The 27,446-nt window shown below is 33.1% G+C and overlaps 2 protein-coding genes and 1 long non-coding RNA gene across 8 annotated transcripts in view; 1 reads left to right on the forward strand and 2 right to left on the reverse strand.

Moving 5' to 3' along the window:
* LOC127840187 (uncharacterized) overlaps positions 1-1,153 on the reverse strand; it is a 30,216-nt gene extending 29,063 nt beyond the window's left edge. Inside the window, exon 1 of the long non-coding RNA XR_008030455.1 lies at positions 1,069-1,153. This is a non-coding gene — a long non-coding RNA (uncharacterized LOC127840187). The remainder of the gene's footprint in view (positions 1-1,068) is intronic.
* The window catches only part of LOC127840179 (carnosine synthase 1-like), a 214,085-nt gene that overhangs the window by 35,501 nt on the left and 151,138 nt on the right, over positions 1-27,446 (reverse strand). The window lies entirely within an intron of this gene.
* On the forward strand, positions 650-26,714 carry LOC127840183 (uncharacterized). Of its 6 annotated transcripts, none has more exons than XM_052368686.1 (18): positions 650-704; positions 14,873-14,964; positions 15,130-15,158; positions 19,147-19,351; positions 19,513-19,574; positions 19,680-19,766; positions 19,892-20,017; positions 20,237-20,377; positions 20,903-20,977; positions 22,532-22,656; positions 22,989-23,075; positions 23,359-23,448; positions 23,791-23,850; positions 24,258-24,459; positions 24,968-25,111; positions 25,652-25,728; positions 26,238-26,308; positions 26,425-26,714. In XM_052368686.1, exons 1-18 carry the CDS (start codon positions 693-695, stop codon positions 26,522-26,524), a joined length of 1,785 nt encoding a protein of 594 aa, XP_052224646.1. In that variant the 5' UTR covers positions 650-692; the 3' UTR covers positions 26,525-26,714. The 6 variants fall into 6 exon arrangements, with proteins under 6 accessions (XP_052224646.1, XP_052224648.1, XP_052224647.1 ...); XM_052368688.1 differs by lacking the exons at positions 14,873-14,964; positions 15,130-15,158 and adding exons at positions 2,481-2,572; positions 2,738-2,766 and having other exon boundaries at positions 658-704; XM_052368687.1 differs by lacking the exon at positions 14,873-14,964 and adding an exon at positions 2,481-2,572 and having other exon boundaries at positions 658-704.

Here is a 27,446-nt window from a genome sequence, read left to right on the forward strand (position 1 = left end):
AATTAAGTGCTCACAGTTACATAATTACAGTAATAAAATAATTGCATATGAAGCAATATACTACTTGATACATGTAGTGAAATTATCAATATATGGATAATGCAAGAAACAAATTTCTAACGGTAAATTCTGATATTGCTACAATTAGAATAAATCAATGAATACTATTTATGTAGTTTTCATAGCATCACCATGCATGTTAAGATGACACACATCTTTTAACCTGATACAACTTCGAATAACACTGTGGACATTGAATAAAAAAATAGATGCTTCATATTGTTCCTTCATTAAATGTCTGTTATTAAATATTGGTTGGTTTAAATAGTAACACCATATGGATTTATCATCAAGTATTTTATGTTAGTATTCCTAGTTTTAGAGCATTTTGAATATCATTTGATATAAAATATTTTACCTAACATTAATTATTCCATCGTACATATTTTCATATTTTCTGCTTTAAGTCCCTCAGGGTTTTATGTAGATCACTACCATTTCGTTTATATACTACATCTGATTACCGGGAGCCACTCTATCGCTGGTATGAATCGGGAACCGGCATCCAGTGCAGCAACTGTACCGTTGTGTACACACCGGTCTTACTATGTATAGAATGACAACTGTACTTTCGATTTTGCCTAATGACATGTAAACCTTTTTGAAAAACCCACTATTCATCACTTAGAACAATGGAGTCAATGGTAAGTTCTTTAATAGCATTTAATATGTAGCTAAGACCTAATACGGTTTTAATTAATAACAAGATGTAAAACCGTATACTGTAATGAGTATCTTGGTTGTGTTGAGTTAACATGGATTAACGTATCGCATGTATCTTAATGAAATGAAAACAATCATTAGATGAGGAGTATAAACAGTTAAGGACATATCACTTTCTGAAATGGTCAGAAGTGGGTGGGGTAATGTTAAGGAATAATTCCTTATATAAGCATTCTATATTAAGTTTGGAACACTATGCACAATAACAATAGCATATACTTCAGTGATACATGAACCAGTTCTAATGAAATCTTTCAAAAAGAGTAAATAATCACATATTTTTACCTTAAAAACCACTTTCTTCTTGGGCGACCAAAGTCCTTATTTTCTTATTTTCTTCATACATCCACTGTTACCAGCTGAAACATACACATGGTGAGCTTTTGTGATTATCTCTTGGCTGTGGGCCATGCGTCGAGCTAAGGCAACATTTATTGCACATGAAATGTTATGAAATACACATCATCATGAAATTGTACACGAACATTTGCCCAAATGATATGATATTAAAATATAACATTAATATACTGTTTATCAGTACAAATATATAATTTTACAATAATGTTTCTTTTTTTCATAAAGCGCCGCTTGATTCAAATTTAAAATCAAATTTATGATAAAACAAATTATGTTTTATTTTTTGTTAAATATTTTTGTACGAACTATTATTACTTTTGTTATCGGGAAATATTTCAATTTCGGGTGTAATTTTAAGCAACACAAATCACTGAATCTCTAACATAAATAGGTAAGTTCTTTTATCTTTTTTCTTTTGTGTGACCAAGACTTTTAATAATATGCGTTTACCGTAAATAGACGGGTTGACAGATATTGTCATGTTTTGAAGTTTGTAATTTAAATGCTTTAAATTGAAAAATATAAACATCAGAACTAAAGAGCTACAATATAAAATAAAATACATGAAAAAAAGCGAAAAAAAGAGAAACAAGAGTTAACCACACCAGGGTTCGAACCACTGACACATGGAGTAAAAGCCAAGCGCCGAAACCACTCAGCCATCCGTCTTCACGTGTGTATGTGTTTAATTTAGAGTTTATGTTCGGGTCGCCGTTATGTTTTTACGACTACATTATGTGCGGACCTGACCATCCGCCTTTACATGGGTTGCCATTTATTGTATATTTTGAAAAACTATCCACGTGTTGTTACAAAATATAGCGATAACACAAGAGATCGAAATTTTGAGATCGTTTCGCGTCTGAGACGCTTTATAATTTTATCGTGTATTTTCAGTATAAGTCTGCGGCATTAGTGTTATCGCACACTGATGTACATTGCTAATTTATTTCTTGAATCTGTGACAAAAAGTCGTCATTCAGAAAAAAGATTATTCAATACAAAACACGTTTTGTTTTGGTGTCGAGTGGTCGAACTGTACTTGTATCACAGTTTTATTATTTTGCATCAAGAAATTATTCCCAACAGTTTATGTAACACGAAACGGTGGATATATAGCTAACACATGGCCACAACACAGAATCCCGTATCAAACACTTTATTAGGTAAGTGGCAAGAAACGCCAGATGTCATAATTCATGCAGTGCGACACATTGTTACGTATCAAAAAAAGACGAAAATGTCTCACATATTAGTGTTAACAAACATTAATGATACACATTTACAATATAATTCTATGTACAGTGTTGATATCCGTTCAAACAATTATCGTGTTACAGATGGGAGAAGATATTGCGGATTTGAAGCACAACACACAGCGAATTGTCGAAAGCTTGACGCAAGTCGTTCGGCTTGAAACTACATGCACTTGGTGAGAAACTATACGTTTATTCTTGTAAGTTTGAATTATTATGTGTTTTTTTTAATGTACTATTGTAATAATTTATTTCAATTATTCCTCTACATCTTTTTTGCGCGTGCCTTATGTAAGTACGTTTACATTTTGTTTTAAAGTAAAACTGATTTTCCATTTCAGCAAAGAGAAACTTTCTGGCCTGAAGAAAGGTAATTGCTTTATATTTTTATAAATGGGTTGTTTGAATTACGAGCATATTTATTCAACTTACTTTTAGTGCAATTATATACTATTTTTTGCAAATATGGTACATAAGATATTAATATTAAAATTAAGTAGAATTTTGCAACCTACCTGCATATATACAGTGCTATTTTTACAAATTGTCACATCTGAGTCCTGGGACTCGATAACTTGCAATGCTGTGTGTCACCGAATTGAAAGAACGAGTCCAAATATTAAACTATATAATGTTTTGAGAAATTACAATGCATTTTGGGACTCGCATAATTCGAAACTTTGCATCCCCAGAGGTTTTTTGAGTCCAGGACGAAGGAGTCGCAGGTAAAAAAAGCACTGATATAGCATATTCAACTGTATGCAAATTTAAACATTGTTCTTACGTGCATTGTTTTAATTTTTACTTGTGGGAGTCATTTGCAACGTATGTCGTGACTTAAACAACGCAATGCATATATAATAGAATAATGATGATCCACTGTGGAAACAAAATGCCTTCGCAAGTATGCACATGTACACGTGATGTAATTGTTTATAGTATCTACATATTTTAAGACCTACAGGTTCTATCACAGCGGATTTCTCTTGCGGAGGACTCAGTTCGAAAAAACATCGAAAGGAACTCAAGAAGGGAGCGAATGCGAAAAAGATTTGACAATTTTCAGACACAGATGGATGATTTAAAACAAATGATGCGCGACGTTGAAGACAAACATATAATGAGTGGCGGGCATATCGATTCAACACACGAACGTGTTGCTTCGTCTACGGGGAACGATCCTGTTTCACAATCAACTAACGGAGATGAGGTGCGCACCTTGTCAACGAGTGGCGAACAAACTAATAATGATTTAAAGAACGGTGGCCTGGCTATATCAACTTATCAACAAGACTCATCAGATTCTGCTCCAAGGCATGTGGTTACGTGAGTACTTATCCAACGATTATCATTCATATAAACAGCCATGCAAAGTTATATAACGTGTTTGCTCTTCCTCCTACTTAATAAAATACTCATTCAATGTCATGCTGACACGGGCTTAAATTGTCATTTGTATGTTTAGGTGCACGGACATCCTATCTCCAGATGAGAATATTGCAAATGAATTAATTCATCACACATCGTCCAAACTAAATGAAGTTTTACAAATACAGAACCAGCAAAAAACAGGTGTCGTATGATCTTGGTATTTTTGTTATAGCATATACACATATAAATGTGGTTACCTAATTGTGGTTTACCATTAATTTTAAAACACATTGTCTAGAAATGATAGCATAATATAAAATAATAATAATTTAATTTTCGATTGCAAACAAATTTGTCTTTTTTTAATACATCATTTTACAGAAATAACTGAACAACAACAAGCAACAGTTCAAATCATGGATACAAAGGCATGGATTTCGCTGGCCAAAACGAAGATAAGAGATGGTATATTTTGCATCTGTATTCTTACATGTTATACGTTAAGTCATGTAGGGTATTTTTTTATATCCCATAACCCTAAGTTTTTCGCAGGGCGCTTTAAAAATGTGTGTTTTAACGTTTTTGTTTGATTTGCTTGGTTTTCGAACATATCTTGTTACACGCGAAAACAAAAATACATGTATTGCGACTTCAATTGAATTTTAAATTTAAATACCCATTGATACTGTTGATATAAAACTTTCATAGCATACATTTCACACTGTGAAAATAGCAAATATACTGTATAATATTTGTCACAATGTGTAAAACGTGAAATATTAAACTTGATTTCGAAAATTTTTAATATTTAAATTGAAAGCATGCACACATTATTTCAATTTAAGAACAATTACGAACGGAGCCTCTAGAAGGATATCATACTGTCCTTTTACTGGACATATCAGAAAGTATGGCTTCTGGAAATGCATGGAGGCAGGCCAAACTATTTGTCAATGAATTTCTTGAAGGTATATTATTCAATAAAATAATGCTGGAAAATACAATAAATAACAATTTAGCATAATGTCGTATACTTTTGCTTTGCAAAAATATCCAAAAACAACACAACAACAACACGCCGTTGTTATTATTTTTATCATTTTCTTTATAGATGAATTCGATGCTGTTACTCTTCTTAAATGACATAATCAACGATATAGTTGATACTGATACTCATTCAAAATATGTAAATGAGCCTTCTGAATTAATTCATGCTTATTTGTTATAATTGGTAATGTTTCCACTAAAGTATGACTAAATTACGAAGGTATGTACTGTAAGTTGCCTTCAATTATTTAAGTTTTGGCTAAATATTGCTTATAGGCCTTCAAGAACACGATCAGCTATACCCACCACCTGGTCTGAGAGAACATGTAGCTTTTGCCACGTTTGGTCACAAAACTGAGCTTAACATATTACTGACAACAGACTTCAGCTCAATAAGAGATAAAATGGGTAATTTCTTGGCTAAATATTTAACAAATATAAACAACGCACTAAACTATGTTTTTTACTCATAGACAATGTTTATAAGGGCAAAGTTTTGCTTTAAAGTGTTCGTTTAATAAAACGTTTAATAATATGTTTAGACCAAGTAAATGAATGATTATGTGAAACTATAAAACCAGCGACACATTTTGTTTACAGAGACCATGACATTGGGAGGTCCGAGTCCACTTTATGGTGGGCTTGTGATGGCTGTAGCGGGATCCAAATTAAGCAATAGTAAGTTAACTTGATGGAAATGAATGCCATTGATTTATAATAGGGTCTACCCTCTTGAAGTGAATATACGAATCAATAATAGTGTGTTTATTGTAATTGGGGGTGGGTTGAAACGTCTCCATTGTATTTGAACTTACAGTGACAGTTGAGTTATTAGGTAAAACGGTTCTTAGGAGCATTTTACGTAATGTATTGTAGCAAATTGTCTACATCGCAGATGAAGCTGCCGTTATTGTTTGCATGTTCAAAATGGCTGTTAGCAGAAATATACGGACATATGTATTAACAATGCGGCGGCTTAAAGTTAAAGATAATATGTAACTTCACTGCTGAACAACTATTTATCTTTTCTTAGATGTAATATACATTTCGTATTTATTTTCATTAGATGAAGCGGAATGCACAAATAATCATCGTTTCGTTATGCGCAATAAGATTATCGTCGTCACGGATGGCCGCCCAACAGATACTTCAAAAACAATCGGACCTGACGTCTCTGACCCACAAACATGTGATCAGGTTTATTTAACTTTTCCTTTTGTTTGTTCTTGTATTATTATGGCTATATATATTGCATTTGTTTAATACCAAATTGCATGTAACTTTAACTAATTGAAATCACGCCTGCGTCATTTGCCGTACGTTGAAGAAAATATGAGGTGAAAAATAATAAATCGTCTATGAAAATTTTAATGAAAGTTGAGAAAATGTGAAGAAGTACATATACCAAGTTCGTTAAAGCAGTAACAATAATTAAAAAAAAAAACACGAAATAACCGACAGCAAGAGGCTCTTTTGATTGCGGAATGAATAAAATGCAAATTATAAAAATATCATGAGGTCCTTTAGACGACACCATCAGCCAAAATGCATGTCACAGCGAGAATACATCGGTCCAATCTGTACTCAGGCCAACTCATGTTTTCATTACAGACAACTGTGGACGTTATCCAAGAAATGCAATATGCAGAAAGACAAGTAATATCTGTGTTTTATGTTGGTGTCGGAGACTATAATAAGGTAAACGCTCAAAGACGTTGATTTTTAAGTCCGATTATTAATACCGCAATAAATGATCAACATAAACACGTTGTCACAAATGTTAATGTTTTCATTATGCTTGTGGTTAGGCACACATCTGAACAAAAGAGATGAGTAAATCACCGATCGAGTCGGTAAATAGTATTTTATAGTGATCAGTATTATATAGTAAGTTCAACGTTTTGCCAAAGAGACTGCATGTTCTTCTTAATCAAATGTGTCTTTCTTTGAACGCATATGCTTATATTCGGGATAATAACGATCTAAAAACCTGAATTGGTTAATTATTAGCAGCACAGTTTGTGAATATGTTCATTCTTAATGCATGTTTCCTGCAGAAACGGCTGTTTTAATGTTTTAGGACTTCTTAGAAATAGCGACATCAGGAACCCAATATAGGACATTGTACAGCTACACGGACGGACGAAGGCTGTCTCGTCGCAACTTCCTATGTGTACGAAAACAATTAAATGATATCAGGACCTTTATATGGAATAAAAATCAAGGCCACGTTGCTTGCTGTTATAAAAATCTAAACTTAATTTGTGCCATACAATAATATAAAAAAATAAATAATAATTTTTATAATAATAATAATAAAATTATAATAACAAATAAAAAAATAAGTATTATTATTATTATTATTATTTTCAGCGTTCAATCAAGTTTTTGGAAAGTTTACCTCCCGGACTTGTTGAGATACGTTGCAGTTATTCAGAACTCACAATTGAAGATTTGGTAAGCTGTTGATTTGCATGTATGGTGTAATTTGTGTTTGTGTTTGTGGATGAATATGTACGCTTGAACCGTTTTATTCACGCTCATTGTGAGTTTTCGTTGCATTTATAAGAGTAAACAACGTGAGCATTGAGTCTGTTTACATAAGCCTTTAGACAATTTTGTTTTACAGGAAGACGTAAACGAAATGCATATGGAATCACGAATTTATCACAAACGAACTGAACAAAAACGCATTCGGCCACCATCAGACAAATACCACGAGAGCAGCAATGCCAGGTTTCCAGTTATTGGAACACGGGTTGTCCGGGGACCAGACTGGCACTATGAGGACCAGGATAAGAATGCACCGGGAACCATCGTTGGTCATGCCGTAGATGGTAAAACATGGCTCTAATTTGTGCATTTCATATAAAGTCAGTAATTAATTTAAATGTAGATGCATTGTCTGTATTTTCTTTACATATATTTTGGAAAAAATATGGTGTTTCCTCAAAGAGTTGACATCAACATTATTTAATTAAAATTGAAATACATTGGGTTTACGTGTATATAATCAATGAAAGTTTGTGCTTTGTCAGAGTAAATATATTATATTCCTTTTGTTTCAATATAGATTAACTTCAACAAGAACTTGTGAAGCCGTGTGTTACATCATTGCGCTATGCAAACACGGCACTTTTTCTGCTTTTTTTAACAAAATGCAAACAACAGACATTGACGTGATATTATGTATCTTCAATTACGGTATAACGATCCTGACTTTATGGAAAGAGGACCGACAATTCATACCGGTCATTCTTCTGATTGAATATTGTTTAATATGAGCCTCGCTCTGTGACAAGGGGTATTAATGCATGTACGTAAAGTGTCGTCCCAGATAAGCCTGTGCAGTCCGCACAGGCCAATCAGGGACAACACTCTACGCCTTAACTAGATTTTCGGTAAGAAGAGTCTTCCTTTATACGTAAAGTACAATAAAAGCGAGAAGTGTCGTCCCTGATTAGCCTGTGTGGACTACACATGCTTATCTGGGACGACACTGTACGCAAATGCATTAAATCCCGTTTTCACAGAATGTTCAGATCCCGTCGTCTGGGTACAGTGGGATGCAAATGATGTCATACAAGGGTATCAATACGGAACACGAGGCTTTGATGTGTTAATTTCTGATGAAAAGAGGCAATTGCGCCCAGGCGAAATAATAGCTGTCGGATGTGAAGTCAAACCAAGTATGTTTATACTTATAGATAATTTATATAGTGTAATGAAAGCAGCATAGGATACAAATAGCCGTTTTTTTATGCAAATGTTGAATATCTGGACGATCATATAGGGACTGCAATCTGTTAGATGTAACATTATTTATTCGTTTAATGCCGATATAATGCGCATACAGTTAACACAAAAAGAATGGAAGTTGATTTGAAAACAAACATTTATAATATGTAAACTCCTTTCCAGCCAAAATTTTAGTATGTACTATACATTTTTGACATATGAATGTTTACAAAGCAAACGGACTTCGGATATAGTTATTCTTACCTATTTCATAAATATTTTCTTCTTAATATTTTTAAAGACATATCGGCAATATGATAAACATTAAAACGTGTACATTCAGAAATCATAGATTTTAACTCATACATATTTTAAGGATATATATGAATGTTCGTACCTTTGTTTACGTTCCATAATATTTGGTAAAGTTATGGGAAAGTTTAACAATATATTCAGAATCCCGAAGCAAAAGGTGTAATAGCTTCTAAAAGCAAGGATTGCAACTCATATTATATTTATTGATTTATTAAAGTGACTTGTTCACAGATTTTGGCATGTGTTGAAGTTTGTCATAAAATGCGTTAAATTGATAAATGCAAACAACGGAACTAAATAGCTCCAGAATAAAAAAGGGGGAAAAAGAAAGAAAGAGTAATCCAGTACCGGAATCGAACAACTGACCCATGGGGTAAAAGTCTAGAGCTTAAACCACTCGCCCATCCATATTGATATAGCAAATCACGTATTGTATACTTTAGATAGGCCATCCTCATAATGTCACAAAATATAACGATAACAACAGAACTCTCCAAATGATTCAATCGTTTCGCGTTTGTAACGCTTTATAATTATTAGATTTTTAAAACGTCAAAAGATGCATATAATGGATATTTTAGGGTATGGTAAATATTCAGTATTACTATTTCGGTGTAAATAAAATTACTATATCGAAAACTCGCTTTTGATTAATTTTGTCAGTTTATCAAACCGTGAACAGGTTTTGAGTAGTTAAAAAGTTGATCGTTTTCGGATAGTTGATTGAACCTATCATTACGTAATTTCTCGTTCAGGCCAATATGCTAAAATAGAAGGTGTTCGTGCATGGAATACGGGCGTTGTCATCCGAGTGAACCCACCCAGAGCTCACGTATGTTTGGTTTTTCGTTTCATTTAACCCATTTATGCCTAGTGGACTCTTTCATCCTTATAAATTGGATCCGTTTATTTACAAAATTAGGGATGTCTAGTATACTTATTTCTATATTTAGAATATTTCTTACAGAAATTCCTTTAAGCAAACAGCGCAGACCCTGATGGGTCTTCGCTGTTTGTCAAGGCCGTTTTTATAGACGCTAGGCATACATGGGTTAATACAACAGACTCTTTGTATTTTCATTTAAATATTAACTATTCCTTGTGATCGGTTTAAATGTTTCGTTTAATGCAAAGTTAACAGAATTCAGAGTTGATACACTGTTTACGTTTGATACCTGTTTGCAATTGCTTAGTAAATCGAATTGGCACTAACTAGTGTGTGCTGAAAGTTCTCTGTGGAAACCAGTACGTGATACGAACAACAACATAATTACTAACCACTGAACTATTGTTTACAAAAACTAGCAACCAATAGCACCCCTTTTGTATGTAGGTGCGATGGAACACCGGAAAAAGAGGAGATTACCTCTACGGCGTTGATGGCAGGCCTGAGATAGAACTAAGGTATGCAGATATTCATTGTAATACCATAACCCTGATCTAAATGATGATTTGAAGTATATTTAAAACTAACATAACGATCTTCAATTGGTTATCGGTAATTACATAACATGTGAATGAAAACACTGTGGAAGCTGACTTTGCTTTGAATCTTGAATTTAACGATGTTTATGTAGCAATCTATTTTCCGGATAATGATAAGTATTATTTACCAGCGGTTCATCTAGGCCACTGAAGCCTGTTTCTCACATAAAGAGTATTTGAACAAACAATTATTCCGGAAATCTTTGTTGAGTTATAATTAACGTGATTAAAATTATTCTTTCAGTTCATTATCGGATGAGAGAGGCACACTAAGTGCTGAGGAGCCCGTCTCAAAGAGGAAGCTGAATAAGAACAAGCGGAAAACGAATAGTTGATTTCCATGGACACATTCTTTATGAAAACAAACTGCTTCAACTTGACGACTAGTCAATCAATCATGATAACTTTTAATTTTGGATTTTTAGAAAATTATGATTGGCTTTATTTTGAAATATTTATTACTTTTTCTAATTGTTTGTACGGTTTTCGCATGTGGTGAATATGCTTGGCTTTATTTTATAAATACTTATTACTTTTTCTAATTGTTTGTACGGTTTTTGCATGTGGTGAAAATGTTTGAATTTTGAACTGATCGACCGAAATGCACTTTATTCTGATTTCATTATTATTATTTTGAAAGACTTAGTTATTTTACTATATAACTAAGCGTTATTTTTTTCACCATTTTTATTAACATTAAAACTTTATAGTATTGTATAAACCGTAACCATTTAAGATTTAATCAACCAATGTAAATTTCACTTAACTCTATCGCGACCTTCTGTTTTCTTCGTTTGTTCTTTTAAAATGAAAATGTCGATACTTTAAAATATTCTATACATTTTGACAATATAATATTCTGATTGGATTATTGACAGTCACGTGTAGGTTTATTGAAAGCGTTATAAAAGCAAATGAACATTCGAAAACTTTTATGAAGGTGACCAAAATCAGCTATATAAAACCTTTGCCTTTGGCAACAGCATTTCCTCGTGTTGACAAAATGCAGTATTTATATCATGTATTCACAGTTTTATTACAAATGATTTGTATACAAAACAAAAAAAGCAGTGTGCAGTTTTAATGTTCCGTATTTTTAATATGAAAAGTCGTGTTCGGTGTTGGTGTTACGTATGAGCGCAGCGTCTATATGTCTGCGTTCGGAAGTATATGAATAGATCGGTATTGTATTGTTTTTTCACAAACAAATACTAGAAGATCTTAAATAAAATAAATAGTTACAATATTTGATCATATACTTGAAGACTATTTTGAGTTTAGTAATAAATATTGTTTGCAAATAAAATGCTTATTCAATTTATCGCTAATCTTAGTGACGGATGCCTCACCTAGTGTTTTTAATACACTGCAGTCAGGGACTAACTCCGTGTTTAACATATACGTCAGTAATTCAATAAATAAATACTCAAACTAAATGTAAATCTGAAATTTAAAAAAATCCGTTCTATACGTGTATTGTCCTCGTCAATAGGTTTGTGGGAGTCGAAGGCATCCCCCTGCACACCGTACATTTTCAGTAAATAACATAGATCATGATGCATGTTGTACAATATTGCATTTGTGACAATTGCTAATAACTGCATATTAAAAAAATACTGTCATAATTGCATAAATAGCAATACATGTTTACCATTTGAAGTAATGAATCTACGTCTAAATTATTCACAGTATTGTACAGTAAATAAGTGCTCACAGTTACATAATTACAGTAATAAAATAATTGCATATGTAGCAATATACTACTTGATACATATAGTGAAATTATCAATATATGGATAATGCAAGAAACAAATTTCTAACGGTACAATTCTGAAATTGCTACAATTAGAATAAATCAATGAATACTATTTATGTAGTTTTAATAGCATCGCCATGCATGTTAAGATGACACACGTCTGTTAAACTGATACAACTTCGAATAACACTGTGGACATTGAATAAAAAACTAGATGCTTCATATTGTTCCTTCATTAAATGTCTGTTATTAAATATTGGTTGGTTTATATAGTAACACCATATAGATTTATCACCAAGTATTATATGTTAGTATTCCTAGTTTTAGAGCATTTTGAATATCATTTGATATAAAATATTTCACCTAACATTGATGATTCCATCGTACATATTTTGATATTTTCTGCTTTAAGTCCCTAAGGGTTTTATGTAGATCACTACCATTTCGTTTATATACCACATCTGATTACCAGGAGCCACTCTATCGCTGGTACGAATCGGGAACCGGCATCCAGTGCAACAACTGTACCGTTGTGTACACACCGGTCTTACTATGTATAGAATGACAACTGTACTTTCGATTTTGCCTAATGACATCTAAACCTTTTGGAAAAACCCACTATTCATCACTTAGAACAATGGAGTCAATGGTAAGTTCTTTAATAGCATTTAATATGTAGCTAAGACTTAATACGGTTTTAATTAATAACAAGATGTAAAACCGTATACTGTAATGAGTAACTTGGTTGTGTTGAGTTAACATGGATTAACGTATCGTATGTATCTTAATAAAATGAAAACAATCATTAGATGAGGAGTTAGTATAAACAGTTAAGGACATATCACTTTCTGAAATGGTCAGAAGTGGGTGGGGTAATGTTAAAGAATAATTCCTTATATAAGCATTCTATATTAAGTTTGGAACAATATGCACAATACAAATAGCATATACTTAAGTGATACATGAACCAGTTTTAATGAAATCTTTCAAAAAGGGTAAATAATCACATATTTTTACCTTAAAAACCACTTTCTTCTTGGGCGACCAAAGCCCTTATTTTCTTCATAAATCCACTGTTACCAGCTGAAACATACACCACTGTAGAACAAAGTGTTAGAGTATTATTAAATATAACACACTAGAAACGCTGAAAAAAAAACCATCTTTTTTGTAAGAAAAAAAGTAAACAACTGGAGTCAAAAAATAGTACACTTGAACAAGTATGGTGGGCCAGAAATGATAATTTACACACACACAAAAATGAAAGATACAGAAATATTGAAATCATTTTAATAAAATATCTTTAATTTTATAGCGTATATTGATTATATATAAATAATGATATATAAATGTGTTTATTTAAGTAATGTTATACACATTTTCAAAAGGTTTCAATAAAATGTATATTAGCTCGCTAAGGCAACATTTATTGCACATGAAATGTTATGAAATACTCATCTTCATGAAATTGTACAGGAACATTTGCCTAAATGATATGATATTAAAATATCACATTAATATACTGTTAATCAGTACAAATATATTATTTTACAATAATGTTTCTTTTTTTCATAAAGCGCCGCTTGTATCAAATTTAAAATCAAATTTATGATAAAACAAATTATGTTTTATTTTTTGTTAAATATTTTTGTGCGAACTATTATTACTTTTGTCATCGGGAAATATTTCAATTTCGGGTGTAATTTTAAGCAACACAAATCACTGAATCTCTAACATAAATAGGTAAGTTCTTCTATCTTTTTTCTTTTGTGTGACCAAGACTTTTAATAATATGCGTTTACCGTAAATAGACCGGTCGACAGATTTTGTCATGTTTTGAAATTTGTCATTAAATGCTTTAAATTGATAAATATAAACATCAGAACTAAAGAGCTACAATATAAAATAGAATACATGAAAAAAAGAAAAAAAAAGAGAAACAAGAGTTAACCACACCAGGGTTCGAACAACTGACACATGGAGTAAAAGCCAAGCGCCGAAACCACTCAGCCATCCGTCTTCACGTGTGTATGTGTTTAATTCAGAGTTTATGTTCGGGTCGCCGTTAAGTCTTTACGACTACATTATGTGCGGACCTGACCATCCGCATTTACATGGGTTGCCATTTATTTTATACTTTGTAAAACTATCCACGTGTTGTTACAAAATATAGCGATAACACAAGAGATCGACATTTTGAGATCGTTTCGCGTCTGAGACGCTTTATAATTTTATCGTGTATTTTCAGTATATGTCTGCGGCATTAGTGTTATCGCACACTGATGTACATTGCTAATTTATTTCTTGAATCTGTGACAAAAAGTTAAAAAAATTTGATTTTGATAAACAGTGAACAAGTCCCTTTAATGCGTCTGATTCGAATTTCGACTGTGCCGTCGTCATTCAGAAAAAAGATTATTCAATACAAAACACGTTTTGTTTTGGTGTCGAGTGGTCGAACTGTACTTGTATCACAGTTTTATTATTTTGCATCAAGAAATTATTCCCAACAGTTTATGTAACACGAAACGATAAATATACAGCTAACACATGACCACAACACAGAATCCCGTATCAAACACTTTATTCGGTAAGTGGCAAGAAACGCCAGATGTCATAATTCATGCAGTGCGACACCTTGTTACGTATCAAAAAAAGACGAAAATGTCTAACATATTAGTGTTAACAAACATTAATGATACACATTTACAATATACTTCTGTGTACAGTGTTGATATCCGTTCAAACAATTACCGTGTTACAGATGGGAGAAGATATTGCGGATTTGAAGCACAACACACAACGAATTGTCGAAAGCTTGACGCAAGTCGTTCGGCTTGAAACTACATGCACTTGGTGAGAAACTATAAGTTTATTCTTGTAAGTTTGAATTATTATGTGTTTTTTTAAATGTACTACTGTCATAATTTATTTCAAGTATTCCTCTACATTTTTTTTGCGAGTGCCTTATGTAAGTACGTTTACATTTTGTTTTAAAGTAAAACTGATTTTCCATTTCAGCAAAGAGAAACTTTCTGGCCTGAAGAAAGGTAATTGATTTATATTTTTATAAATGGGTTGTTTGCATTACGTGCATATGTATTCAATTTACTTTTAGGGAAATTATATACTATTTTTTGCAAATATGGTACATACGATATTAATATTAAAATTAAGTAGAATTTTTCCACCTACCTGCATATATACAGTGCTATTTTTACAAATGGTCTCATCTGAGTCCTGGGACTCGATAACTTGCAATGCTGTGTGTCACCGAATTGAAAGAACGAATCCAAATATTAAACTATATAATGTTTTGAGAAATTTCAATGCATTTTGGGACTCACATAATTCGAAACTTTGCATCCCCAGAGGTTTTTGTGAGTCCAGGACGCAGGAGTCGCGGGTAAAATCAAAGTACTGACAGTACTGGTGTGACGATGCATTTGAGAGGATGGATATAAAAGCATCAAGTTAAGTTTATCTACATCACCACAATCACCACAATTGTGTATGTTGGTACGATAAAAAAATCGGTACAAAAATTTTGCGAGAAAGATTTGGGTATGAAAACAAATTTGGGTACGAAAAAATATTTGGGAAAAAAAATATTGGGGCCGAAAATTTTTGGGTACGAACAAAAAATTGGGGATGAAAAAAAAATTGAATACGAACAAAAAATTGGGTAAGAAAAAAAATTGGGTACGAAAAATTTTAAGTACGGAAAAAAAATTGGGGGAACGGGAAAGTAGTACCTGTGGGGAACTTGACCCACACTCGCACATTTTCGGCCCTTTCCGTCAAACATCAGATAAGTTCCTCGAAGGCAATAGTATGAATACACATTTCAGAAGCGATAATGCGGTCCTACCTACGCGCGTCAAAATGTAAGCGAAATATGTACACAAGTCTGTCAGGAATGATTGAATTAACGAAGAAAATCGTGTATTGATGTAAGTTTTTTGAAGAAATGTGCAGAAAATATATTAAACAAGAGCTGTGTTTGTGAAACACAATGCCCCCTGTTGCGCAGCTTTGAAGCCATATATTTTACCTTTGACCTTGAAGGATGACCTTGACCTTTCACCACTCAAAATGTGCAGCTCCATGACATACACATGCATGCCGAATATGGTGTTGCTATCTTCAATATTGCAAAATTTGACCTTTGACCTTGACCTTGACCTTTCACCAATCAATATGTGAAGCTCTATGAGATACGCATGCACGCCAATATTGAAAAAGTTATGGTCAATGTTAAAGTTTTAGGACAGACAGACAGACGCTTTGTATTTGACATTTGACCTTGAAGGATGACCTTCACCTTTCACAACTGAAAATGTGCAGCTCCATGAGATGCACATGTATGCCAAATATCAAGTTGCTATGTTTAATATTAAAAAAGTTATGGCCATTAAAGTTTTCGGACGGACGGACAGACTGACACACTGACTGACTGACTGACTGACTGACAGTTCAACTGATATAGGCCACCCTACCGGGGGCATAAAAAGCAATGGCGATATTTTTCTCAGCCACATAATTGTTAATAGTTTGATATCACAAAATGAAAGTGAAAGTAGAACTGTAAAAAATGACAACCTGTCAACGTGTTGTTTTTGCTGGCACGAGAGGGCGATTACACTCAATGTGTTCACATTTTGACCATAGGCTTTGTCAATGACCTTTATATTATGGGTAGCTTTGATATTATTTATTGTTATCATGTAACTGCATGATTGTGTATATGTTTACAATACACAAATCATAAATAATGATATAAATATACTGATTGAGCTTATAATAATCTGAGAACTATAGCCAGGTCAATTAAGGACTTAAAATACAATTTTGTGTCCTGATTTCATGAAGAAATGACCATGCATGTCCTAGATTTCAAATTCAAGGCCCTGGTGTGACACATTGGTAGCATTACCGTTAAACTGTTACCAGGCTTATGAAACTAGTTTTTATTGAACTATCTAAGGAAATCTAAATCAGGCACTGATTTTTCTTGTTTTAATACAGTCATAGATCAGTTGTGGCCAATGCCCAATTTTTGCTTACTTGTCACACCCTTAAAACTTTCCACACGTCTATAATAGCAAATCTGGATTTAGGTGATCTTCAATGGTAAATTTAAACTTAAGCTATGTTACAAGAGTGCTGGTAAAGTCCAGTCACATATTTAAATCTAGGCCATGTCAAAATCAAAGTGTCAAAGACAAATGAAAGATGCGTTCATTAATTATTGCCCAGCTGTTTACTACTGCTGTAAGTTTTTATATAATATGACTAATGAACATCATGTGAGAGAAAATTCACATTATCATTGTATATCAGGTTTAGAAGCCTTTTAGATAACAAAGTATGCTAGTTTTCAATGTCGCTTCTGGGGATCAAACACGTAGGGCTTTTAGGAAGATTCTGAAATTTTCGATCCCTCGAGAGCAATCAAACCAAAAATTAAGTCAAATATTGCCGACTCGGTTTTTTGAGTCGGTTCATGAGGGATAATGGAGCTTGATTGGTCATTGTCGGCTCTGGTACTACTTACATGTACCATGGGTACTCTTAAGTATACTTACATGTACCCTGGGTACTCTAAGTATACTTACATGTACCACAGGTACGTTAAATAAACATAATTGTACTCGGTCCATAGTAGACTGTACCCGAGTTGTATTCGCGCCCAAAATCCGATGTCGTAAAACGCGCAACCGATTATCTTAAACACACTTCTCTTCAAAAAAACTCTGCATCAACATGCTTTTTGAGTATGTGTTCCGATAATATAGAGGCCATTCTACAGAAAATTGACATAAATGTGTATATATAATTATTACAAAAAATAGTTGACAACCACTTATTTAGTGTTAAATTTCCCGGTCACATTTTAGTATATTTACCGTACCCGGGATACATGTAAGTATACTTAAGAGTACTCGGGGTACATGTACGTAGTACCCGAGCCGACAATGAACAATCGAGCGATACTGGAAGGTGCAACATCTCTCACGCCCCCTAGCATCGCCTTTAGCAGTATTCAATTCTCAACAGGAAAGTGCTGGAGTCATTAATCCCGAGGGACAAGAATAACAATTGATTAATGTTCGAAATAAATAATTTGATTAATGACAATTCTATTATTTGAGCCAGGTCACGGGAAAAGCGCAGTCAAATCAGTATCCAATTAAATTATTTGTTATTGTCAGAAAAACTCTTTTAAGCAAACAGCTTTCAAGCGACTGCAGGCTGATCTAGATCCAAACTGGCCACAATCGCCTTAATGTCTCTTTTACTGTGACACAGTTCATTTAACTTTAAAATTATAAAAGTACTAACACTAAGAAATAGTACAAACCAGTAAAGAGTTTGAAATCAATGTTGAATTTCAGGACAGCTTGGTGATCTGCAAATCCCCGATGAAATGTATATATCGGGTATTATAGTCATTCAATAAGTCGCAAAATGCTCGAATACAATTTATAAAGCACAATGTGACTTATATTGATAACTAAAAATACCAGTATGCCAGTTTTGCCGTGTCAAGCTGTTACGATCCAGAAAGTCCTTCATTCACATCGAGTATATATCCTGCGAATTCCAACTATTGTTGTCATAAGCGGAGATGTAGTGAATAAATAATTCATATATCCTAAATGACAGCTTCTAAATAGCGAAACAAGCCAATTTATGCAGTAAGAAAGTTTTGAATCGGTACTCTCACGGGGGCGGCCATTGTTGAATGTTGAAACACGAACGACAACTCTGCTAGGAGAATGTTATCAATGACGAGCAATCTCCTACGCAGTGGCGAATGTAAAAGGGAAGTAACCTAAAAAATCGAGTTATCTCAATCGGACTGGCTCGGTCTTTTACAGAGGTCGCCATTGTGAATTTTTTTAGATGGTTATCAAACCTTGGACGATGCTGTTCCAGCATCGTCAAAAAGCACTGATATAGCATATACAACTGTATGCAATTTTAAACATTGTTCTTACGTGCATTGTTTTTAATTCGTTTCCAATGATTCAGATTTGCAAGATCTTGAGGCAAAAGTGTCAATCAAAGAGGAAGACTGCCGTCGACAGAGAAACACACGTGGATTGACTAAACACGTAAGGTCAACCCGCTTCGATGAATTTGATAAAAAGCTGAAAGAAATAGAGATAACTTTAAAATCCGTTCAAAGCCAATCAAAGGGCGCAAGAACAGTTCTACGTGAAACTCCTGAGTCAAGGTATTCGGCAGTTTATAGTGCTGGTTATGGAAAGATACTCACCGAATCTAGAAATATTTACACTTACAACATATGTTTTACTAACATTATATATAGAGATAATTTTATTTAATTTAACAAATGTAATGATGAGAGAATCAATTTTTAATCGCATATTATAGGGGCTTTGAAGTCGCAACTGAATCAGCAACATACGCCGCTAGATCTGAACAGCAAATACGAGGTGAACAATTTATAATTATTGGTAAAGGTATAATGGGATTCTGTCGAATGTTATAATAACATTTATTTAATTGTTGGTCTTTTTATTTAATTTTTCCATTTTAAGATGTACGTATAAAACATCAGTCGGAAAGACTATGCACCATGGATTTCCAAAAATGGACACGTTTGGCAACGGAAGAAGAAGCAAAAGGTAAGCGCCAGGCGATAACATATTCGCCTCATTTAAAAGCATTGTATACAATTATTTTAAAAAATAAATAAACATACAACGGATTGCATGAATATATTTCATTCGTATCCACTTTGTACAATTAGCGTTGACCGCCGTCGATCGTCCTGAAGATGGCACCCACACTGTGCTGCTACTGGATATATCAGAAAGCATGGCGTCAGGGGATTCGTGGAGAAAGGCCAAGCATTTTGTGAACACGTTTCTGTCTGGTATATGCATTATATGAGATCTCAATGAATGACATAATGTAGAACGATAGTTTGTTATTTACATTTTTTTGCTCGTAATTACGTTTATGGATGTTTATGTTCATTTGCTTTATTATAAAAGTATAATACAACTCGCATATTACTGCACATAGCTTGCTATACACTTCAAAAAATATAATTTAAGTTTTAATATATGGATACTATCTTTAAAAAAAATAGGTTTAGAAGAACATTCAAAACTTAGACGATACGAAAGAAACGATCCAATCGACGAGCACGTCTCGTTAGTTACATTTGGACATCGAACCGAAACTCTAGTACCGATGACAAAGGACTTCAGAGCTGTAAGAGATGCTATAGGCAAGTGTGCATGAAATATTAAGTTTGCATTGGTTGTATTGAAATAGTCGCACATTTCAGGTTGTTCTTACTTATTTAATGCGGTCTTCTATCGTCATTTATGTGGGTGCTTGTTGTTTGGCTCATTATGATTCGTCCACCGCGTCCATACAATGGAACCTATTCCTTCTTACGTATTTAATACACTATTTGCATTGCACTAACTTTTGGATTGTGTTTCGAAAGACGTTAGTTTAATATGACAGCATATGCACATTTAAAATAAATATTAAATAAAAACTATGTATGATTTCATTCTAAAATTGTATACCACTGTTTTGAACGAACAAGATTTGGTATTTGTAACCGATTTTATTAATATTTGTTTTGATCGAATTATGCCATTTTCGTCACTTGGATTAAGTGTTATGAAGCCAATCATCGGACCGATAATGACACAGTGAGCTTTTCTTTGGATTATTTGAAATTATCGAAATTATTGTAAATGACTGTTTTTAGAAAAAAATTAAATTCGTTTGTATTCAGCCAAACTTGAACTGGGCGGACCCAGTCCACTTCTAGGCGGTCTCTTGATTGCGGCAAAGAATGCAGGCGCTTCAAGTGAGTGGATCGACTTTGTGCAATGAGGGTAACATTCTGACAACAATATATGAAATGAAGAATATTGCTGACCAGTATGTTAAGGTTAAAACCATATGCTCATTTCAAGCCCATAGTGTTCAATATGATTTTATTTTTTTTACATCACTAATACGTTAAGCATTGTACACGAAGTGGATCTTTGAATTTAATACTATTACAACGACTATTATTAATAAACAGCACTAAATTTAATTATAAAAATAAACATATAAACTTAAATGTTTATCCACTTTATGTTAAAATAGGCTATACATGTAATTGGAAATTTTAAGGAACAAGATGTAAGATAAACGTAAGGAAACCTTATAGCCCTAACACTAGTAGAATACGTCCTGCGTTTCAAACACATCATGTCTGTCATAGTGTCCACAATAATTGTTCAGTGGCATAATACAATATTTCATTAGATTCAGAGGTTCGCACAATTTACAAGACACAACAACCCTCTATTTTAATAAAGAGATTTTCACGTTATTCTGATCAAGCGAGTTCATTATGCTATACTATATTGAATTCTACTTTTACTTCGATATTAAAGAATTGTTTCTTCCATGTTGACTGATTTACTTATACGTGCATAATTCAGAGAACGGTTGTTCTGAATGAGTTAAAATTAATGTTTGTTCTAGGACCTATACCACGATATGCATGATTTAAATAGGTATATGTACTTTCTTAGATCAGGGGTGGTATGCTTAACATTTTCTTAGACAATTTTTATCTAATCATTTTGAACTTTTCTATGATTTGATGATAATTGTCTGAACATATGACACACTTTAAATGTTGGTATTGATAGTCTGCATAAACTTTAGAAACATTTTGTTTACATTCACAATCTTTCAAAAGACTCAAACCATATTATCTTTTATCGCTATAAAATAGACCTGTTCTAAGAGTTTTATTAGCTTTAGCAATATTCACGCTTTAGACGACGGGGTAGCTGCCACGGTTTAAATTCGCAGACAAAACACATTTTACAATCATAATTGAGAATAATGCAGTTACGGTATAATCTAAGAAATTATGGCAATATGAAGCACATTCTTAACATAGTACTACATGTATATCAAATTTGTTAGTTTCATTCATATCATTAAGTCCACGTGGAAAGCAAAGCGTGGTATTTTACAATTCTTTGATTATGAGCATCATTTCAAGACATTCTTTACTGTGTGATTTAAAATCGCGTGATATATTATGGATTCGATCAAATAAACATACATGTATTGACTTTGATTGGTAATAGTTAAAACTTTTATTGTTCAAACGAGCGGTCGATTTAAATGTTCAGATCATTTTGTGCATGGTAGTAGCGAAACCAGCATTTCACGATGTCGTTATATTAAGAGTGGCCATTGTATGAACATACAATTCGTAACTTTGAAAAATGGTTCGTTTTACTTGTACAATCATTTTCATTTTAAAGTTTCAAATGATAAACCATTCATGTATACCTCTTTCAATTGAATACCATATATATAAAACACTTAAGTGTGATGTACTCCACAGACAAGCCAGGGTTGATCAACGGTGTCTTTTTGCAAAACCGAATTATTGTCATAACCGATGGTCAACCAACAGAGTTATCCTTGTTTAGTGGACCTGATGTGGCTGATGAAAGCCAGATAGACGAGGTACAGTTTATTTTGTCTATATATGTTCCCATAGTTTCTCAGTTTGTAAAAGTATCTTAATCGCCTGTATCTCAATTGCATTGTCCTTTAGTTTTCAATGTTAAACATTTTCGAACTATTCGTTGAAAGATAACATTAAGTCGAAATATTAAATTTGCGCTCCGATTGGAACGTGATTTTCACGAAATTGCATTTTTAACATATTTTAAAACATAACGAGAGTTCAATATAAAGAATAATCAATTTTGGAGAATATGAACATTGCTTATTTTATAACTACATAAATGTGCATTTGATATTTTGGTTTCATTGGGTAACACATTTGTTTTCAGGAAAGAACGATACTCCTGAGCATACTAGACCAAATAACAAATATTCTTATCTCAGTTTTCTTTATTGAAGTCCCGAATTGTGAAACAGTAAGTAATTCTTATAAAGCCATATGGGTGGAGGGGTAACATGTATGCTTCCATGTCAACAAGTGCGTATGCCTTTCCTCAAAAAAGTAGTTTGCATAGCATTGCATAATGAGATATCTTCTTAAGAATAATAGTTTTGCTTTGTCATCCAAAGCCGATCCGTCGTTCTTAAATAGTGTACATTATTGTAAACGTAGAAACCATGTTCTTATAAATTTGTATATGATTAAACGAGATTCAATCTATTGCTACGGTTTATTATATAGTCTGCTGTTAATTACAGACATTGTTCCATTGCATACGTGACCACGCAGTCAGGAATGTTTTTGATTGTGACTCCGGTCGCAGACTGGCAAAACGCAATCATCTTTGTGTAAGTTATTTACACATATACAAAAAATATCCGGGATTGGCCACAAACAGTATAACCCCTCCAACTACAGTTCAAGGATTAATATCCATTCACCACGAATATTTCAAACAAAATGCACACGCTAATTTGTGTGAACTTTTTAAGCAGCTCAACACGTGATTACCAATTGCGATGATTGGATAATAATGCAGACTAATTTAAACATTGTAAACAATATTGGTTAAATTTGGTTTATTATACAATATCAAGGTATTACTATATTTCTGTGTTGTTTTATTGCACATACTAAAATATCCTTGCGGTACCTTTATATTTATTCGCATGATAATTTTCCCTTTCAAGCTAAAATTTGGCTTCGATCATCAAGTCGGTGATTTTGGTTCATCGATGGCAGAAGATCTTGTACGTGGTGATTATGACGTTACTTAATATATTAAAATACATAAGTTACATATATAACGTTTTTAAGTAAATTACAGGCATGTGACACATGCAAACATAAATAATATGATTTCCTTATATGAACCCATATATATTGAAAGCAATGTATTATTTGATAATATGCGCTAAATGCGATTGATTATTGAGCATTGTTCCCACTTTGCAAAGTGGGGCGGGCAGTGAGGTGGCGGTTCCGTTTGTTATCGATATACGACATATACCAATTTACTAAATATATTTTCATAATGTTCAATTATGTTCAATTTTTATTTTTTTTATTTTTAAACAAGATATATAATTAAGTTTTTATTAGGTTTAATTTTTAAATAATGACAAATTATTTTCAAATCTCTGATTGATATTTGTAGGAGGATATGCACGATCTTTCCATCGCCACAAGACGTGTGGCAGACGCTGTAGCCACGAGAAAGCGTCCCACCGAGTTGTATCGGGAGAGCAACTGCAAAACACTGCCCATCATCGGATCTCGTGTTCGCAGAGGGCCCGACTGGAAATGGGACAATCAGGATAAGGATGGGCCTGGAACTGTTGTAGGGCATTGTGAGGATGGTAAGGCGACACATGCAAGGTATCTGGTATCAGTTGTATTTGCTAATTGTATTGCTTTTTGATACATTTGTTACGATTTTGAAGGGAAAACATACTAGATAATTGAAAACATGGACAAAATTATCTCCAAACAATGCCTGAAGAAAATGTTTTGTTATTGGTATATGTTAAATTCTTATTAAAGCATGGTATGTTTTCATACACATTCTCAGCATTTAATCGTAAATTTGACTATAATACATATTGCTGGGCCAAGTGTGAGGTTGAGCGCTCTAAAAACTTGCCTTAAATAAAGGACTCAATAATTGTATATAATGATAATGCAATACTACCTCAGCAGCTGGAGTTTCACTTCTTTATATTGTGATTTACAAAAACGTGCTTTGTCATAATCGTTTTATGCCCGTTTGTCTGAGTAAATATACCGTATGCTAGGACACCTTTGTATTTATCGTGATGGAATATGTTTCACAGATACAGATGATGTATAAATGTGTCTCTGTTCTAGATGTGAGGGTATGGGTCCAGTGGGACAATACAGAAGATCGTAATGTCTACAGATATGGAGAGTCCTTTGATGTTCTTGTAGTCGATGAGATTCGACACCTTAAGCCCGGACAGCGAATGGCGGTTGGTTGCCATGTTAAACCAGGTATGAACAACTTTACTTAATTCTTAAAATAAATTGTCTGTAAATTTATAACACTGCATTGATTTGCAAAACAAATCAAAAAGGTCATGCTAGCTGGTATCAGGTAAACTTACTTAGATTGGAACATTTTTGCTTTACAACATCGAAGTGCTATGGGTAGTTTTAAAAGTATAAACTTTTTTTTTTCAATGGTTATTCTCTATTCATGTGTAAATATTTAAATGACAATTTGCCCATAACAATTGATCTCAGTGATTGGAATTCACATATGGTTCTAAGTTTCTGTAACAGGTTTTTAACGTTTTCCTTATTAAGTGAATTTATGTTAATAAGACTAAGCAGTGATCAGCTTCACCGAATATCATGTTTATTTAGTCTCAGTTCATACTGGTCCTCAAACTGTAAAATTGTATCTAACCGACATATTACATTTGAGTAATTGAAATCCTTGCTATTTGGATAATGCAAGTGTCGTTTTAGAATTGCTTATATTTGTTTACTGCATTAACATATGAAACGGATTGTGATTATGTACTCTAGGTCGAGATGGTAAATTCCACAATGTCCACAATTGGAATAAAGGAGTGGTCATTAAAATGACACCACCCAAAGCTCAGGTAATTTCCGGTCTTGAACTAGCGTTTCTAACTGACCATTTCACATTTAATAGACATAATCACATTCTAACTGTGTCTTATAATTCAGATATCAAAAAGGCACCTTCATAAAAAGAATTCTGCTTTATTTATTAACCATAATTTTTCGTTTAACGAAAACGTACAAATTCGCTAAAAATATCTTTCGTCAAATTTTGTTCTCTATAATGTATAAGAAGATTAGAAAAGTACAATTTTAAATGCGAAAACGCATTCAATTTATACTGCTAGGTAATAAATTAAAGATGTTTATTATCGAAGGTAAAATACGAATGTACAACATCCTACATGTTTATTTTTTGTAATATTCCAGTTTTGAATGCTCGGAATTGTATAACACGATTTTCCATAGAACGTTAAAATCTATTACTCTTTTATTTTATTTGGACTTAATACAATAAACTAATTTAATGGTTATTTATGTTCAATGTTCATATTTTATAAGCCAGTATCAAATTGCTTGTATTTAGGTTCGTTGGGACAGTGGAATAAGAGGAGACTATAGCTATGGCGAAGATGGCAAATTTGAAATAGAACTATGGTACGGATGCAATTTTGTTTGTAACACTGTTTTACGCGTGAAAAAAAGAGTTATCATAATATTATCCGGTACATGATTACTTGTTTATGTATTTAAATAAAAATTGCATGTTTCAGTGAGAGTCCTGTTAAATCAACATCTATAGACTCTGGTATTTCATTGGACATCGGAGCCGCTCGTTCTAAACGCACGAATAAAAACAAATCAGCGAAGTAGACAGTTTCTTTAAGGATATTATTGGCAAGCATACTGACATCAATGTATCAGTATATAAGTTTATATATTTACTGCAATATTTTTGTCTCACATTTGTTCAGTTTTTGTGAAATTGTTTTCCGCCTAATTGTGTACTTTTGCATATTCACTTGTTTAAGATGAAACTTAGAAATACAAATTTATATTTGTATTCGTGTATTTCTAAACCCTAGACATTATCTGCTAAATATAATGTGTTTGAGTTTGTGTTAAAGAGTTGTCCTTTTTATAAGTTTTATCTCAGCTCGTAAAGTTATGTTGCAAATATGTTTGGAATGAACAATTTAAGTACAAACGAAATACCGTGCACATCAACATCACCTGTACTCGGATAAATATAGAGCTGCGGTAAGGTCGACAGCGGTTAACAGATCATTAGAAAATTCGACACCCAAGCAATATATTGCATTTTACTTGGTGTGCACATTCAGCTATAAGTTTTCTCATATGTCTTTCTGTCATAGTATTGCTATGTTTATCCGTCCGTCTGTCTGTCCGAAAAAAAAGCTAGAAATGTGTATGTAATAAAAGGTATTTCTGCCATTTTTCTGAAAGTACTAAAGATTCTTGAACAACAATTGGTATACTTACAAATGGCTGCCTGTGGATTATTTCAAACCGTTCGGTTGTCACAACAGGTTAAAGGTTAAGTTACTGTTACTTAATACAGCTATAATTTCTCAATACTTACAGAAGATTTTTTTTCTAAACTTGGTGTAGACGTTTGCCTATATGTGTACCTTTTTCTGTCTGTCTGTCAATGCCTCTCTCTGTTCCCCAATCCTTCCACCTGTCTGTTCATAAGAAAATTAAAAACTCCAAAAGTGCATAGACTATGATAATGAAATTTGTTATAAATAATGAAAAGATGAGAAAAGAATCC

This window comes from Dreissena polymorpha, chromosome 7 (assembly GCF_020536995.1).
Source record: "Dreissena polymorpha isolate Duluth1 chromosome 7, UMN_Dpol_1.0, whole genome shotgun sequence".
NCBI classification, from domain to species: Eukaryota; Metazoa; Mollusca; class Bivalvia; order Myida; family Dreissenidae; genus Dreissena; species Dreissena polymorpha.